This window comes from Rhinopithecus roxellana, chromosome 13 (assembly GCF_007565055.1).
Source record: "Rhinopithecus roxellana isolate Shanxi Qingling chromosome 13, ASM756505v1, whole genome shotgun sequence".
Lineage (NCBI taxonomy): Eukaryota > Metazoa > Chordata > Mammalia > Primates > Cercopithecidae > Rhinopithecus > Rhinopithecus roxellana.
The window spans coordinates 124,985,258-125,002,542 of record NC_044561.1 but is presented as its reverse complement, the minus strand read 5'-3'; the positions used below and the strand labels follow the sequence as shown (position 1 = coordinate 125,002,542).

General features: G+C 44.0%; 2 protein-coding genes across 2 annotated transcripts in view; one reads left to right on the top strand and one right to left on the bottom strand.

Annotated features, from left to right (window-relative positions):
- The window catches only part of RTF2 (replication termination factor 2), a 47,917-nt gene that overhangs the window by 19,163 nt on the left and 11,469 nt on the right, over nt 1-17,285 (top strand). The gene's annotated exons all lie outside the window — the stretch shown is intronic.
- Nucleotides 7,660-11,892, bottom strand: LOC104656973 (beta-1,3-galactosyl-O-glycosyl-glycoprotein beta-1,6-N-acetylglucosaminyltransferase 7). Its single transcript, XM_010356688.2, is given in 5 exon segments — nt 7,660-8,327; nt 9,543-9,638; nt 10,946-11,407; nt 11,410-11,640; nt 11,643-11,892. Coding segments are annotated over 5 exon segments (1,266 nt in total). The 3' UTR covers nt 7,660-8,100.

The window sequence follows — 17,285 nt, the reverse complement described above, 5'->3', positions numbered from 1 at the left end:
AGTGGGGGGAAGAGGGGCAGCAGCAGTATTCATGGGGCGGAAGCAGCCGGGCAGCCATGCTGAGATGAACGGCAGGTGTGATCGAGGCCTGGTCCTGTCAGGACTGTGGGATGGGGTACAGGAGCAGGGAGAGAGGCCAAGGTGTGTGTTGGACTGGACTGGGGAAACCTTCGAATACCAGAAGGAGGAGAAGTTCTGGTTCTTAAGAGTTCTCAGAATCATTGTAACGGGTAACCAGACTTGGGGGACCTACTGATCTAAAGCAATCCCGTTTTTTTCTTACGCCCATAATAATACCCATCTCTTAGATGGGTGCACAGTTGTCCTTTGCGTTGGTTGGCCTAAAACATCCATGCTAATAACTGTGATGACGTGTGCGCAGTAAAATCACGCGGTCTGCCGAGCTTCAGAGAAGCTGATTCCGTTCCGTGGAAACAGAGCGTTACGAGGGAACTCTGACATTACATTGTTGATGCTTGGGAAATGTTACTGAAGCTAGTAAGCTTTCAACAGTCTGTACCTTGCACTTCAAGGGAAGGGAAGGAGGCAGGAGGAAAGAGGAACCGGGCCGTGTCAGGATTGCACAAGGGACGGTAGAGACCAGGTGATCAACAGGAGCATAGGCTCCTCCTGGCTCCTCATGGAGGCCATCTTGGCTGTTGCGACCTTCTGCAGTTACGACAGGATACTGGTTGAAATTCAGGAATACCTCAGGAAATTGTCTTAAAAATAAATCTGTTGCCAACAGAGAATGAACGAGATAATGAATGCTTTTTACTTGTATGCTGTACATCAAAGTTGCCTTTGCAGAGCTGTGTTGAATACTCTGCTAGTTTGCTGGGGCTGCTGTAATCAAGTAGCCAAGCTGGATGATTACCAGAAATTCATTGTCTTATGGTTCTGGAGACTAACGTCCAAAATCAAGGTGTCATCAGGGTTAGCTTCTTCTGAGGGAAGGATCTGGTCCAGGCCTCTTGTTGGCTTATAGCCGGCGTTCACCCTGTTCACATCATCTTCCCTCTATCATGTCCGTCTTTGTGTCCAAATTTTCCCTGATTAGGACACCAGTCCCAATACTGGATTAGAGCCCAACTTAATGACCTCATCTTAACTCATTACATCTGCAGTGACTGTGTTTCCCAATAAGGTCACATTTTGAGGTACTAGGGCTTGGACTTCAACATACGGATTTTTGCAGGGGGACGTAATTCAACCCATAATACACAATTTAGAAAATGAAATCAGAGAGTGCAGGGTCGTGCGGTGGCTCACACCTGTAATAAAATCAGAGAGCATGGGGCCCGGCGCGGTGGCTCACGCCTGTAATAAAATCAGAGCGCGCGGGGCCCGGCGCGGTGGCTCACGCCTGTAATAAAATCAGAGAGCGCGGGGTCGCGCTGTGGCTCACGCCTGTAATAAAATCAGAGAGCGTGGGGCCCGGCGCGGTGGCTCACGCCTGTAATCAGAGAGCGTGGTGTCTGGCGCGGTGGCTCATGCCTGTAATCTCAACACTTCAGGAGGCTGAGGTGGGTGGCTCACTTGAGGTCAGGAGTTTGAGACTAACCTGGCCAACATGATGAAACTCCATCTCTACTAAAAATACAAAAATTAGCTGGGTTTGGTGGTGCACACCTGTAGTCCCAGCTACTTAAGAGACTGAGGCAGGAGAATCGTTTGAACCCGGAAGGTGCAAGTTGCCGTGAACTGAGATCATGCCTCTGCACTTCAGCCTGGATAATGGCAAGGCTCTCTCAAAAAAAAAAAAAAAAAAAAAAAGAAGTAGAGAGCATGGGACAGTCAGTGGCACATTAGAGTAGGAATCATTCATTTATGCGTGCAACCTTAGTCTGGTCTGTGCTGCTGTAACAGAATACCCAAGAATGGGTAATTTATAAAGAACAGAAATTTATTTCTTCACAGCTCCAAAGTCTGACAAGTCCAAGATCAAGGCAACAGCGTCTGGTGTGAGCCTTTCTGCTGGGCTGTAACATGATGAATGCATCACATGGAGAAGGAGGGAAGAAGGGAGAGAAAGAACGAGAATAAGAGGGAGCCTGCCTTGTCCTTTAATAAGGACCCCACTCCCACATCCATCCATTCGTGCAGGCAGTGTCCCCATGACCCCAGCTCCTCCCATGATGCCTTGCCTCCCAACACCACAGATTAGGGATCAGGTTTCCAACACATCAACTTTAGTGGACACATCCAAACCGTAGCACAACCAGTACAACAGTTTGGGCTCACACACCAGCTCTGGCTTTGGGAGTATCACTTCACCTCTTTAACCCTCAGATTCTAATATCTAAAACAAAGGAATTATAGTAAATGTTCAGATGCTTTTTATTTAGACCCAAAATTCTAAACAATAACATTATAAAATGAGGAAATAAATGGTGAATCATATACTTTTATCAAGAATCAAACTCCAATTTCTAATTTCAAATTTCTGAAGTTTAATAATACTAACTACAGGTTGAATGTTCCTTGTCTGAAATGCTTGGGACCAGAAGTGTTTTGAATTTCAGATTTATTTGGATTTGGAATATTTATATAAACATAATGAGGCATCTTGGGGATGGGACCCAAGTCTAAACACTGAATTTATTTAAATTTCATATACACCGTATGCATATAGAAGGTAATTTTATACAATATATTTAATAATTTTGTACATTAATGAAAGTTTTGACTATGACCCATCACATGAGATCAGGTATGGAATTTCCCATTTGTGACACCAAGTTAGCACTCAGAATGTTTCAGATTTGGAAGCATTTCAGATTTCAGATTTTCCAATAAGGAAAATCTTAACTTGTGTTTTGGTCAGGGTTGGCTAACTGCTATAACAAACAACCCCAAAGTTCCAGGGGCTAATCCAGTGGACAGCCTTCTTCCAAAGGTAAAGATTCAGGCTGCTGCTGTCTTGTAGCTCTGACCTCTTGTTTTGGTCAGAAAGAGAAGAGAACATCTCTTTTAGGAGGTTGTTATGGACCAGGCCTGGAAGGGATGCGCTTGGCTTTTCCTCACCAGAACTCAGTCACATGGCCACACCTGCAAGGTAGCTTGGGAAATGTAGTCTAGCTGGATGCCCAGTAAGAAGAGGCAAACACTAACCATTCCTGCCAAACTCTGCCAAAAAGAAAAGTGATGGTACAGTTTCAGGAACTGTAGTGCATCACCAAACATGAATGAAGGGAGTCAGTGTTAAAGTCTAAAACAAGTATTTTCACTTTTTAGATAATGTCTAAAATTCAGAGAAGCCAGTGTTGTGAGAATGTCAGGAACCCCAGTGGTATTTTGTATGCATTTTCTCCACTTTTCGGTCTGCAGTTTCATCAACAGTTGGCTTTTCAGTTCACTGGAAGAGACTTGAGGGTTGGAAATGGCTTTGGTGCCATGTTCTAAAACACATGGTACGCACATTGATTTCAGTAAACAGGGTCCAAAGAGATAATGTTGCTAGGTGTTTTTATGTTTACTATAAACAAATCGCTAACCAAAACAATTAATTGTATTCCCTACTATGCTGTGCACTTCTTGTAATACGAAGAAATACACTGGAGTAATTACAGACTGCCAAATAAGTGATGAGCGTGTTACTCAAAGCATGACCCACAGACCTGCAATATTGTCATCACCTGAGAGATTTTTTTTGTTTATTTTTTAAGAAATGCCCACTCTAGGCCAGGCACAGTGGCTGACACCTGTAATCCCAGCTTTTTGGAAGCTGAGGCGGGAGGATCACTTGAGGCCAGGAGTTCAAGACCAGCCTGGGCAACATAGGGAGACCCTGTTTCTACAACAAATTTTAAAATAGCCGTGGTGGCACACACCTATAGTCCTTGAGAGGCTAGGACAAGTGGGTGGCTTAAACCCAGGAGTTCAAGGCTGCAGTGAGCTGTGATGGTGCCACTGCATTCCAGCGTGGGTGACACAGAGTGAGACCCTGTCTCAAAAAAAATAAAATAAAATAAAAAGTTAACACAGAGAGAGAAGAAAAGAAAAAAGAAAGACTGACTCTCAGGCCCTACCCCAGACCAGTTGAAATAGAATCTGCATTCTAACAAAATCCTTGGATAATTTGTATGCACAGTAAAATTTGAAAAGTGCCAATGTAGGACTGGGCACAGTGGCTCACACTTGTAATCCCAGCACTTTGGGAGGCTGAGGCGGGTGGATCACCTGAGGTCGGGAGTTCGAGACCAGCCTGACCAACATGGAGAAACCCCGTCTCTACTAAAAATACAAAATTAGCCGGGCGTGGTGGCGCATGCCTATAATCCTAGCTACTTAGGAGGCCAAGGCAGGAGAATTGCTTGAACTTGGGAGGCGGAGGTTGTGATGAGCCAAGATTGCGCCATTGTACTCCAGCCTGGGCAACAAGAGCGAAACTCCATCTCAGAAAAAAAAAAAAAATACAAAAATTAGCTGGGCATGGTGGTGTGCACCTGTAGTCCCAGCTGCTTGGGAGGCTGAGGCAGGAGAATCACTTGTGAACCCAGGAGGTGGAGGTTGCAGTGAGCCTAGATCGCACCACTGCACTCCAACCTGGGCAACAGAGCAAGACTCCGTCTCAAAAAAAAAAAAAAAAAACACTGCCAATGTAGAGTATTGAAGTTGTGATCAGTAGCATTGGACTTGCTACCTCTGTGGCTTCATTTGTTTAGGCTTTGTAGATAGGCAAATGGGATGTGTAAATGTTTTAAAGTCAGAAGTCCAAAAATACATGCTCACACTGTCTACCTGCTTTTCATGGAGGAGGTGGAGCAGAAGGAGAAAAAGTTAAGTTAGGGAAAAGGAGTGTCATCAGAAGTGGTCAGTGCAGCTGATTCTGGTTTTCAGGCTTTGGCCTTCTTCAGATTATCTTAGCCTTCTGCCATCTTTCTAGTCTCTGTGAATATTTAGCCTCAAGGAATCACATAAGACACAGAATAGGCAGCCTTAAACTTTCACATGTTAATTTTGTTCTTTTACTCTACCCGTGAACACACTGAGGGTCTGATCAGGAGAGAGTGAGCCTAGGCTTCTTGTTTTCATGCTCACGGAGGCTGCTGCTTTCCCTTGGCCGCCCTGGCCTGTCGCAGCTGCCTGTCTGTCAGCCTCCCTGCCTCTCAGCCTCCCTGCCTCTCGGCCTCCCTGACTCTTGGCCTCCCCACCTCTCTGACTCTTGGCCTTGTTTTCCATTGCTGTCCCCACTCTCCACTGAAGCCCAGTCTCAGGCTGCTGCATTCCACCGTGCATTTTGTGTACTTTTATTATTCTGCTTTATCCCACTGTTACTGAAATGATTTTTTTTTTTTTTTTTTGAGACAGAGTCTTGCTCTGTTGCACAGGCTGGGGTGCAGTGGCATCATCTCGGCTCACCATAACCTCCGCCTCCCGGGTTCAAGCGATTCTCCTGCCTCAGCTGCCCGAGTAGCTGGAACTACAGGCGCCCACCACCTCGTCAGGCTAATTTTTTTTTTTTTTTGTATGTTTAGTAGAGATGGTTTCACCATATTGGCCAGGCTGGTCTCAAACTCCTGACCTTGTGATCTGCCCGCCTTAGCCTCCTAAAGTGCTGGGATTACAGGCGTGAGCCACCACGCCTGGCCTTACCGAAATGATTTGTTCAGGACACGTCTTCATTATAGCATTTAAGCCTGTTGGGGGCAGGTACTTGTTTCAATTTGTGCTTCTTTGTGTAAGGTAAGGTGGTGTAGCTTCCTGGGACTCAGCAGTCACACTGCAGAGTGTAGCTGCCTGGTCCAAATACCAGTCCCACCTTCCCAGCTGTGTGGTCCCAGGAACATCCCATCATCCCCCTGTGCCTCAATTTTCTCATCCATTAAAAGTGTCAGACATTCCTCTGAGCGCTTCCCCACCCAGGAGTACCCATGTCCTCCCAACAGTGCTGGTGGGTGGGTGCTCTTACGGGGCCCCTTCACAGTATGTGACTGGGTGTGCCATGGGTTGACATTGGAATGAAGTGAAAGCAGGCTGGTATTTTAAGTATTTAACTTGAAATATGTAAGCTTTTTTATTGTTCCTTTAATGGGGTTTACATTCAGTTGCTATTGAGTTATAAATTACCAGGGACATAATCGTGGCTAATCTGAGCTTTCTGAATGAACAGCCCGTTAGCATGTAGCCAGCTATCACCTTTGGAGGCACTGTTTGCCTGTAAAAATGTGTAGGAAGGCGGTGGTGTGCTGTCATGGGGCTCTTGTGTTCTTTTTGAAAGTCTTAATAGTTTCCATATGTGCTTTCCTTGGATTAGATATCCAAGGGGAAGAACGGTTTGTTTAAACAAAGGTGTTAATTCTCTGTGGTTCCTTGATGTTTGATGTGTGGGAGCTGCCTTCCAAATCCCTTTTCCTTCTGTCCAGCTATGATGTTTTCCCAGGGCTACTTCACACAGTGACTAGACTTCATTTCTATGCATGGGAAGCTTCCATTTACTGAGGTGCTTCCACTTTGCATTGGAATTACCTTTCTTAAATTTCCTCTCCTCTGGTTCCTGTGTTCCCTTTTTTAAATCTCTTGTATGTTGTGCTATTTAATAGTCACACACTTGTTTCATATGATGCCGTATGAACTATTTTAGAGAAAGAGGATATATATAAAGTTCTCCACAACAGCAGCAGCAGCATCAAAGTTGTGGACTTTCTAAGGGAGGAGACCCAGATCTGTGAATAGAGATAATCGCGGCCATTCACGTCTCAGATCTGTGCTGTTCAACATGGCACCATTAGCCACACATGCCCATTTATAGGGAACTTAAGGCCAGGCGCAGTGGCTCACACCTGTAAACCCAGCACTTTGGGAGGCCAAGGCGGGCAGATCCCCTGAGGTCGAGAGTTCGAAATCAGCCTGACCAACATGGAGAAACCCCATCTCTACTAAAAATACAAAACATTAGCCGGGCGTGGTGGCACATGCCTGTAATTCCAGCTATTCAGGAGGCTGAGGCAGGAGAATCGCTTGAATCCGGGAGGCGGAGGTTGCAGTGAGCCTAGATTGTGCCATTGCACTCCAGCCTGGGCAACAAGAGCAAAACTCTGTCTTAAAAATAAATAAATAAATGTAACTTAATTTTTAAAAATTAAATAAAAGTAAAGATTCACGGGCCGGGCGTGGTGGCTCACGCCTGTAATCCCAGCACTGTGGGAGGCCAAGGTGGGTGGATCAACAGGTCAGGAGATTGAGACCATCTTGGCTAACATGGTGAAACCCCGTCTCTACTACAAATACAAAAAAAATTAGCCGGGCGTGGAGGCAGGCACCTGTCGTTCCAGCTACTCGGGAGGCTGAGGCAGGAGAATGGTGTGAACCCCAGAGGCGGAGCTTGCAGTGAGCAGAGATCGTGCCACTGCACTCCAGCCTGGGCGACAGAGTGAGACTCCATCTCAAAAAAAAAAGATTCACTTTTGTAGTCGCTGTAGCCCTGTCTGCAATGCTCAGGAGCCCCTGTGGCTGTGGTGAACGTTGGACAGCTCAGCTGTGGAATGCCCACCATCACAGAAGGTGCTAGGAGATGACACGTCAAGACCGCAGACACTTGGGGCACCCTTTTTAACAAGGTGTGTTTTCTACTCCAGATGAGTTCCGTTTTACCCAAAGAAATACGCTGGTCAGTATTTTTCTAGGACCGCCAGAACAGAGTTACATGGCTCGCAGCCAGTGAGGACTGTTTCAGGTAAGCATATTTCCATTTTCACTGGGAGTTTGTTCTTTCTTAGTATATCATACACAGTAATATCTGAGTCTTCAAAACGGGCTATGTCGTTCTTATTTCAGCTTGAGCCTGGATCCAGGTGTTTGGAGAATTTGGGTTTTCAGCAGCTTTTTACTGAAGCAGTTGGTCTTCTAAGTGCATTGCTATATGTCACCAGTGGTAGCTTGAGTTTTTTTGGTCTTGTGATTTCTTTCTCAAAGCTTATCGCTTTTATAAAGTGGCCTGTAATCAATAGTAAAGTATTGTCAATAGCATGTTTCTGAATTCACTTTAGGAATAATTTGAATCAAGGAATCACCTTCCCACTTTCTTTGGTTCGATGTTCTCTTGTTTCAAGTCGAGGAAGCAGAATGATGCCACTCAGTAAGAAAGCAAACACTCCCCTAGCGGTTCAGTCTCATATTGAAATGACTCTGCTGTTGAAAATGCCAGTGTGGCTCTATGGGAACTTCTGCCTGCCTCAGCACTTGAAGTCTGTGCCGCCGCTCTAAGCAGGTAACTACAAGCGGGTCTGTCGAGGGTTCGAATTTGTTGGCAAACAGAGAAGACGACTGAATGAGCCATGGCAGGTCTCCTGGTCCGTATACACAGATGTCTTGGACGTAGCGGCCTGCAGAAAGAAACACAAAAACCTAGCTGCCTTTGTTTCCTCACCCGTTTTATTCACACGCAGAAAGTGGCGCCTACTCTGTCCAGTGTCACTGGTGAGCCTCGGCTTCACCAGAGTTCACATCAAACAGCATTTCCATGAGTGCCTTGATAGGGGCTTTTATGTTGAATTTTGAACTTACGGTGGAAAGGGACGCTTTCATTCTTTTAGTGATTTCTGACATCTTTGTTAGTTACTGCTTTGGGTGAATACCATGGAATTTTAGCTCACCATGGGCACAAGGGAGATGAGCTAGCACTCAAGTACCTGGTAAAATCTCAATTCCGATAGATTCTGAGTTCCATGAACTTCTAAGTCTTTTCATTGGTTGTAAGTAGTTCATAAGAAAGGTATGGATTTTATTTTATTATTATTATTATTTTTTTTTTTTTTTTTTTTTTTTTTTTTGAGACGGAGTCTTGCTCTGTCGCCCAGGCTGGAGTGCAGTGGCCGGATCTCAGCTCACTGCAAGCTCCGCCCCCCAGGTTTACGCCATTCTCCTGCCTCAGTCTCCCAAGTAGCTGGGACTACAGGCGCCCACCACCTCGCCCGGCTAGTTTTTTGTATTTTTTAGTAGAGACGGGATTTCACCATATTAGCGAGGATGGTCTCGATCTCCTGACCTTGTGATCTGCCCGTCTCGGCCTCCCAAAGTGCTGGGATTACAGGCTTGAGCCACCGCGCCCGGCCTATTTTTTTTTTTTTTTGAGACAGAGTCTCGCTCTGTCGCCCAGACGGGAGTGCAGTGGCCGGATCTCAGCTCACTGCAAGCTCCGCCTCCCGGGTTCATGCCATTCTCCTGCCTCAGCCTCCCGAGTAGCTGGGACTACAGGCGCCCGCCACCTCGCCCGGCTAGTTTTTTTTTTTTGTATTTTTAGTAGAGACGGGGTTTCACCGTGTTAGCCAGGATGGTCTCGATCTCCTGACCTCGTGATCCGCCCGTCTTGGCCTCCCAAAGTGCTGGGATTACAGGCTTGAGCCACCGCGCCCGGCCTGTATGAATCTTATATAAAAATTTTTTTAAAAAATTGACTCAACCTATGCTGATGGGATCATCACTAATTCCAGATTACTTTAAACATGGTCCTCGGTCTTTCCCACTAGAATTGAGGCAGCAGTTTTATAGTTGTTGTACAATTTCAAGCCTTTTTTGTTTTGTTTTGTTTTTCTTTTTACCTTTACATCTATCGTGAACATTTCCTTCCTCACTTTTCCATTTAATGGCTCGAACATTTCCTTCCCAGCCAGCATCTGGTGTAGCACCTGGAGCATCTAAGAGGAAAACAAAACCAGCATACAGTGTGGAATCTGCTTCCTAGTTCCTTTAGTACAAGTTCTTCTGTGCTTTCATTTCCATTTCCTCTAGATGAGGTAGTCAATGAGAAAAGTAGAGGGGAAAGTCCAACCTTCCTTGAAATGTTTCACTTGTGACATTTAATCAAAGGCTAGTGCTTTGGGGGTGGGAGCGTGTATTACACTGGCGGTAGCATCCGGGTGGACCGAGGTTGGGGATCGCCATCTTTGTACTTGGATTTCATTTTTCAGCCCTTTCTCCATCCCTTGTTACTACTCCCTTGTATGCAGAGTGCTCTTTGTGATTCTCTTGGGGTTCTTTGGATTGTGTTTTCTCTGTAACAGCCTTTGGAGATTATTTGAAAATAGAACTTGCAATGGATATGAGATTATATTAAAAAATCCTAACCAATGTGTACTGGATTCATCGTGCACCACTATCTAGGCTGATTAGCTTAGTTTTTCAGGCTTGAAGCCACACTCTCTATAGGAGCCAGTCCACCTTTTACAAAGAAAATACTGAAGTCCACTTAACGGATGGTATCTGATTTCCCTCTACCTCTCAGAGAACCCATCTGAAGTATCAAATTTGCCACAAAATCATTACTAGCTTTAATATTTTCCGTCTTACAGAGCCCTTAGCACAATGCCTGGCACCAGTAGTTATCCAGTAGTATTTGTCAAATAAATGAAGAACTTTCTAAAGATTTATGCTCAGAATTTTCCAAAGTCTCAGGAAATGCAAAATGCCAGTACTTCTTTCTAGAGAGGGAACAAAAGATAAGAAGTTATCTTTCAGCTCACTTCAGACCCCTAAAATCAGAGAACTTCCTGTCTCACTAAGTGGAAGGTCTGGCAGAATGTGGAACATTTACAAAGCCAAAAAAAAACATAGCTGAATTGAAAAAATCTTCAGTTAAGAATAAATCTTATGGCCAGGTGAGGTCGCTCACACCTGTAATCCCAGCATTTTGGGAGGCTGAGGCAGGCGGATCACCTGAGATCGGGAGTTCGAGACCAGCCTGACCAACATAGAGAAACACCGTCTCTACCAAAAATACAAGAATTAGCTAGGCGTGGTGGCGGGCGCCTGTAATCGCAGCTACTTGGGAGGCTGAGGCAGGAGAATGGCGTGAACCCGGGAGGCGGAGCTTGCAGTGAGCCAAGGTTGTGCCACTGTACTCCAGCCTGGGTGACAGTGTGAGACTCCGTCTCAAAATAAATAAGTAAATCTTATGCTGTTGCTGCTGACTGCACAGACATCCATATCGGTGGGTCTTTCTTACCTTTTAGTTGGTTCAGGGTCACCCAGTAGTGTTGCTCTGGGCTGTGGATATCTTTGAACCACTGAAGCATGTCTTTTGCACGGATGTCAGTCAGTATGAACTCTACGAACTTCCTTGTAAGTACATAGTAAGCACTTCCAAAATAAATGGTGAAGTTATGGAGTGGTTTGTCTTTGAATCTGTTATTTGGAGGTGCATAGACGTTTTCTTCAGGAACGAATTCGAGATGACTTTGACTTGTCTTGGATTTAATGTGTGGTGGTTGGATTACTCCAGGAGTGATATTTTTATCATTCCATTTACTTCTGATGTAGTGTATGATTTCTCTGTTGGTTTTGATGGGAAAATCCTGTCCACAAAGATTGATGACATAGTTCCATTGAAATTTAGAATGCACTAGATCTTTCATACAATTAATATCTGCCTGTAGTCTTGTAAAGCCAGCATAAGCCATCTTCTCTTGGAGGAAATAAAAACATTTTCAAAACAGTTAACCAAGGTTTGCACAGCAGTCTTTTACTTCTTTGGGGCCTTTTCATCAACATGAATACAATAAACATTTTGAGGTACATAAATAGCTCTGAGAAGCTGCACAAACATGGCCAGCTCCTTATGAATAGTTATAATATATGCCAAAGAGAAATCACCCTCTTCTGTAGACAGGGATCTGGTTATGAAATGCAGCCCCCGAGAAGTGTGTGTAAATGAGCATGTATTTCAGATTTATGAGGGGTTTTGCAAAATTTTGCAATTTGGGGGGCCGCCCCTTTCCCTTCAGATAAAGCGGAGCACAGTTCATCTGGGTAAAAGCCACATTCTACTACTTCTGAATGGACAGGTTCTTTCTTTAGTTCCGCAGGAGTTGGATTCCTTAAGTAAAGAAAAATGAAGATGCAAATGACTGCGCTTACCACAAGTCCAGACTTTGTGACTTGAAGCTGGCTCATATCTTGAGCTCCAAGTGCATTCTTATTACCATAATTGGAGTATTTTTCCTTTAAGCTTCCTAAAAGAACAACAGAGACAATTTAGGGTGTTGTAACTCTCCCTCCCCAACTTTATTGAAGTACACTAAGCTACATATACACACCCGTGAAACCGTCACAGCAATGAAGATAACAAGCATTTCCCTCACCCTCAGAGTGTTCTTACGCTCCTTTTCATCCTTCCTTTCCATCCACATCTCTGGCAATTGCCAGTATGCCTTCTGTCACTATAGTTTGTCAGGGTGTGTTTAACTCTTTAAGAAACTGCCAAACTGTTTTTCCAAAGTGGTTGTACCAGCAATGTATGATAGTTCCATTTATTATATAGCCTCATGCATACTTGCTGTGGTCAAATGTTTTAATTTTTAGCTTTTAATGAGTGTGTAATGTTAGTTTCCTGTAGTTTTACTTTGCATTTCCCTAATGACTAATGATGTTGAGCATATTTTCATGTTATTGCCCTTATTTAGGGAGATGAAAAATCTCAAGTACTTATTTTAGACATAGACATTGTCCTGTTCTGCATTATTCAAAGTTCATTTTATGCCATTATTCTGCATATAAGACTAAATATTTCCAACAAAAGAAGTGACAAATTAAGAGGAATTTTATGATTATACACTTAAACCTGTCGAAGTGAGTTTCTGGGCCAGGCACAGGCTTGTGCCTATGATCTCAGCACTTTGCGAGGCCAAGGCAGAGGATCACTTGAGCCCAGGAGTTCAAGACTAGCCTGGGTAACATAGTGAGACCCCATCTCTATAAAAAATTTGAAAATTAGCCAGATGTGGTGGTGCCCTGATTATCCCATTACACTCCAGCCTGGGTGACAGAGTGAGACCCTATCTCCCAAAAGAAAGAAAAGAGCTTCTGAATTATTTTTAGGAAAGATGTCATAGATTTAAAAAAAGATATCTTTAATAACATTATTTGATAATCATGTAGTTGTCTGTCTTGAGTCTACAGAGGTACATGAATAGGTGTAGCAGTAGCAAAAAGTGACCAAAAGGTTTCAGTTAAGTAATTATTACATGCAGGGATCATTCTTTGGAATTTAGGGAAGAAGATTGATGAGGTAACATGTCAAGCTTTATATTGTTAGAAAGTATTTGTTTTTCTTGTTTATGAATCTTGACTTGGTTTCCATTAAAAGTTGCATGTTGACCAGCGTGGTGGCTCACGCCTGTAATCCCAGCACTTTGGGAGGTCGAGGAGGGCGGATCATAAAGTCAGGAGATGGAGACCATCCTGGCTAACACGGTGAAACCCCATCTCCGCTAAAAACACCAAAAGTTAGCCGGGCATGGTGGCGGGTGCCTGTAGTCCCAGCTACTCGGAGGCTGAGGCAGGAGAATGGCGTGAACCCGGGAGGCGGAGCTTGCAGTGAGCCGAGATTGCGCCTCTGCACTCCAGCCTGGGCGACACAGCAAGACTCCATCTCAAAAAAACAAAACAACAACAACTACAAAAAAAAGTTGCATGTTATTCCTATTTCCTATTTTTCAAAAGCCCATATACATGTGACTGATGTTTGAGCTCAGGTTGGACATTGGTTCCTTGCCTTTCCACGTCATTTTTACAAATGCTGTTTGGATAACGCCTCAACCAGGCAGCATTTTTAGTTATCCTTGTGTTCTCAAACTCTGAGCCAACAAAAACTATTAACATTGACCGTGGGTTTTTAAAGCTGTTGTATTTATTTTCATTGTACAGTTTATTTCTACCCATCAAGCTTCCAAAATAAAAAGCACCACTGCCGAGGTATGTCAGGCTGTGTGTGCTCCACTGGTTCAGTAAATGGTTTCTGCCCCAAACGTGAAACCTTATAGCATAATTTAATATATACATAATTTAAAGACATTCTTATAAATTATGTAATACTTATCTTTATAAACATGAAACCATCATAATTTATACATTTTATATGAGATTTCTAAAATAAATTAAACCTGATTATAGAAATTGAATAGGAAAGAAAAATGTTCTTGAAAGTAAAGCTTTTTACTACTTCTCCTGTAAGAATTTTGATTAAAGATAAACCATGTGCCATAGTTTGTCGTATCTTCCTCTGTATTATGACTTTAGTATAGGAAGACGGGTTTGGTTTTGTTTTTGTTTTTTGTCTGTTGTCCTTTTATTTTGTTTTTTGTTTGTTTGTTTTTTGAGACAGTCTGTGTTGCCCAGGCTGGAGTGCAGTGGTGTGGTCTTGGCTCACTGCAACCTCTGCCTCCCCAGTTCAAGTGATTCTCCTGCCTCAACCTGCTGAGTAGCTGGGATTATAGGCATGTGCCACCATGCTAGCTAATTTCTGTATTTTTAGTAGAGGTGGGGTTTCACCATGTTGGCCAGGCTCGTCTCGAACTCCTGACCTCAAGTGATCCACCCTCGGCCTCCCAAAGTGCTGGGATTATAGGCGTGAACCACTGCACCCGGCCTATTTTGGGTTTTTTGTTGTCGTTGTTGTTTGGTTGTTTTGTTTTGTTTTGTTTAGAGGAGTTTCGCTCTTGAGACGGAGGTTTGGCCTCAAGACAAAACCTTGGCCTTTGAGACAAAAACATAACAATGGTACCAAAAACAATAATGCATGCCTTATATGTATATAGTGTACAGTGGAACAAAACAGCTTCCAACCTTAAAGGCCAAGGTTTTGTCTTGAGGCCAAGGTTAAAGTACTTCCAGGGAGTTGTTTCAAAACACGTTGCTCTTCTAATTAGAGCCAGTGCCTGTGTTCTTTTTTTCTTGTAATTCTTCCACAGTCTTCCTCTCCCAACTCCCAACAAGCCTTCAGCCAATAGCAAAAGTCAGCAATATGGGTTTGATATCACATTACCTCCAGAACAGTTCGTTGAAGAATATAGTCTCTGAGAATTTGTTAGGATGGGATTTCATTTGTGGTAGAGACTTTTTAGGGTGAGTTGGCAGCATCCCATATATACTCTTTTGCTGAATTTTTTATATGTATATATTTTAAAGGAAATTCCTATGAGTAAATAGACAATGGATGGGAACCTTTAAGGGTGAACTCAAAATATTTTGCCATATATTCTAGAATATTACCGTTTTAAAGCATTAACATTAACCAGCATAAGCAGTTGATTTAGCACCCAAAGAAAGTTTCTGAGAGTTTACTTTTAAAAAAGGGTGGGGGTTGAGGGAAGCTCAATATTGCATTTACCTTATTAGGAACCTCATATTTAGCTTCAGGAAATGGGTTTTGAATCAGGGCCCCGGTGTTAGGCTCACAGCCCTAGCGCTTAAGAATCTGTCAGGCAAGTAACGGAAGCTCCCTGAGTGTCCATTTTCTTGACTGCGGACATGGTGTATGGTAGTGTCTGCCTCACAGGGACACTGGGAGGAGGTGCAGGAGTGAAGGATGTGAGTTTCACACTGAGCCTGGCCCTAGGAGCTCCTCCGTGCTCACTGGCGCTCACCCTTGGAGTAATGCGGCCCCGAAACTGTAACTGCAGGTGCTCTCTTCCCTTGTCCTAAAGTCCCTGTAGCCGCACAACAAAAATGTGGTGTCTCTTTCTCTCGGAGCTTAGAATGCTGTCCAAAGCAGCCTCAGTGTTAGCACAGTGTTTTCCTGAGTTATTTGAGATGATAATATGAGTTGGACGAATTGTGAATTCAAAAGCTAGCTATCTGGTAAAATGGATGCCTTTCACAAAATACTTATTCCTAAAACATGTATAAATTATTTTAGCCATTTTGATGGAAAGAAAAAAACTTTATTTTAGGATATCCACTCAAAACAACCACAAGAAATAAAACATTTTATTTTACAAAATGAGAGCTGAGGATTTGAACATGGTCTTGAATCTGCCTCTCATGTGAGGAGTTAACAAATGGTAGCATTTTATATTTAAAAATCTAGTTGATGCCATACTGGGAAAATATTCTACTTTTCTTTGGCTTAAACAAAAGTGGGGGCTATTTTTGAGAGAAAAAGACACCTGCAACACCTGCCTTTCAAATATTACTCATATTCTAATGTTTTAAAACCATACAGCAATGAAAAACATTATTTACTTCAAAAAGTGTACCTGTGGCCAGGTGTGGTGGCTCACGCCTATAATCCTAGCACTTTGGGAGGCTGAGGTGGGCAGATCACTTGAGGTCAGGAGTTTGAGACCAGCCTGGCCCAACATGGTGAAACCCCACCTCTACCAAAAATACAAAAATCAGCTGGGCATGGTGACGTGTGCCTGTAATCCCAGCTACTCTGGAGCCTGAGGCAGGAGAATCACTGGAAGCCAGGAGGCAGAGGTTGCAGTAAGCTGAGATTGCACTACTGCACTCCAGCCTGGGTGACAAAGAAGTGAGACCCTGCCCCACACACGCGCGCGCACACACACACGTGCGTACACGCACACACACACACACACACGTATCTGCTTAACCTTTGCCATTGGTGGGTCTTGCATAGCTACTGAGACGCTTACCGGGAGAAGCCCCTGGTTCCTGGAGTGGGAGCCCTGGCGGCGTCAGGGCCCAGCCTGGCCTTTCTCTCCCATCGGTTCCTCCCCAGCAGCAGCGCCTGCTTCAGTCACTTGAGTAGAGTTACCTGGCAGGTTTTGTTGCCATCTGTTCCCTAGAGAGTTTAATTCCTGTTAGTTCTGACCTGCAGATTGAAAAGTCGTTGCTGCTTTTGCTTCTCTGAGTATTTCCTTGGGACCGGATCCCTCCTGAAAAACAAAATGAGACAACAGAAGACGCCTGACCCAGATGAAGGGCGCACAGCCACTCACATTCAGAAAACTGCAGGATGAAATCGTGGTATTCATGAGTCAGAGTCTTGAAATGATTTTAAATACAGGAGGCATGATTTAGTTATCAGACCCTCTCTCATGAAGGGGATAAATAAAAGTCACTTAAAAACCCCATTTCTCCATAAATAGCATTCAGAAAGATCCAGACATTTCACAAGGCAGGGACCGAGCCTTCTCTGTGCTCTGTAGCGTCCCCAAGGGTGAGTCTGCGCCATAGCACGTGGTGAAGGTGGGGTCTGACACGCCTTCACTAGGCTTTCCTCTTCCCTTCCTTCTCCACCTCTGGGTACTTTTCTTCTTAATATCCTTTCCTTTTCTGGTTTTAAAGGTTCTCTGCTTGCTGGTACTCTCTGCAGGCTTGCCACAGACAGCTCTATTAAGAATATCAGCACCAAGAGACATAGATCACACACCATAGAAATTTCTTATCTTCTGTGTGCCTTGACGCCTAAGCGGGATGTGTGGTCGGATGAATACAGATTCTCCTCGCCTGCTCATGGGCTGCCTCTGAGATACATGCTGCTGTTTTGCAGAACAGATGTTGCTGTTGCCATAGCACAGACTATTAGAAACATTGAGCAGACA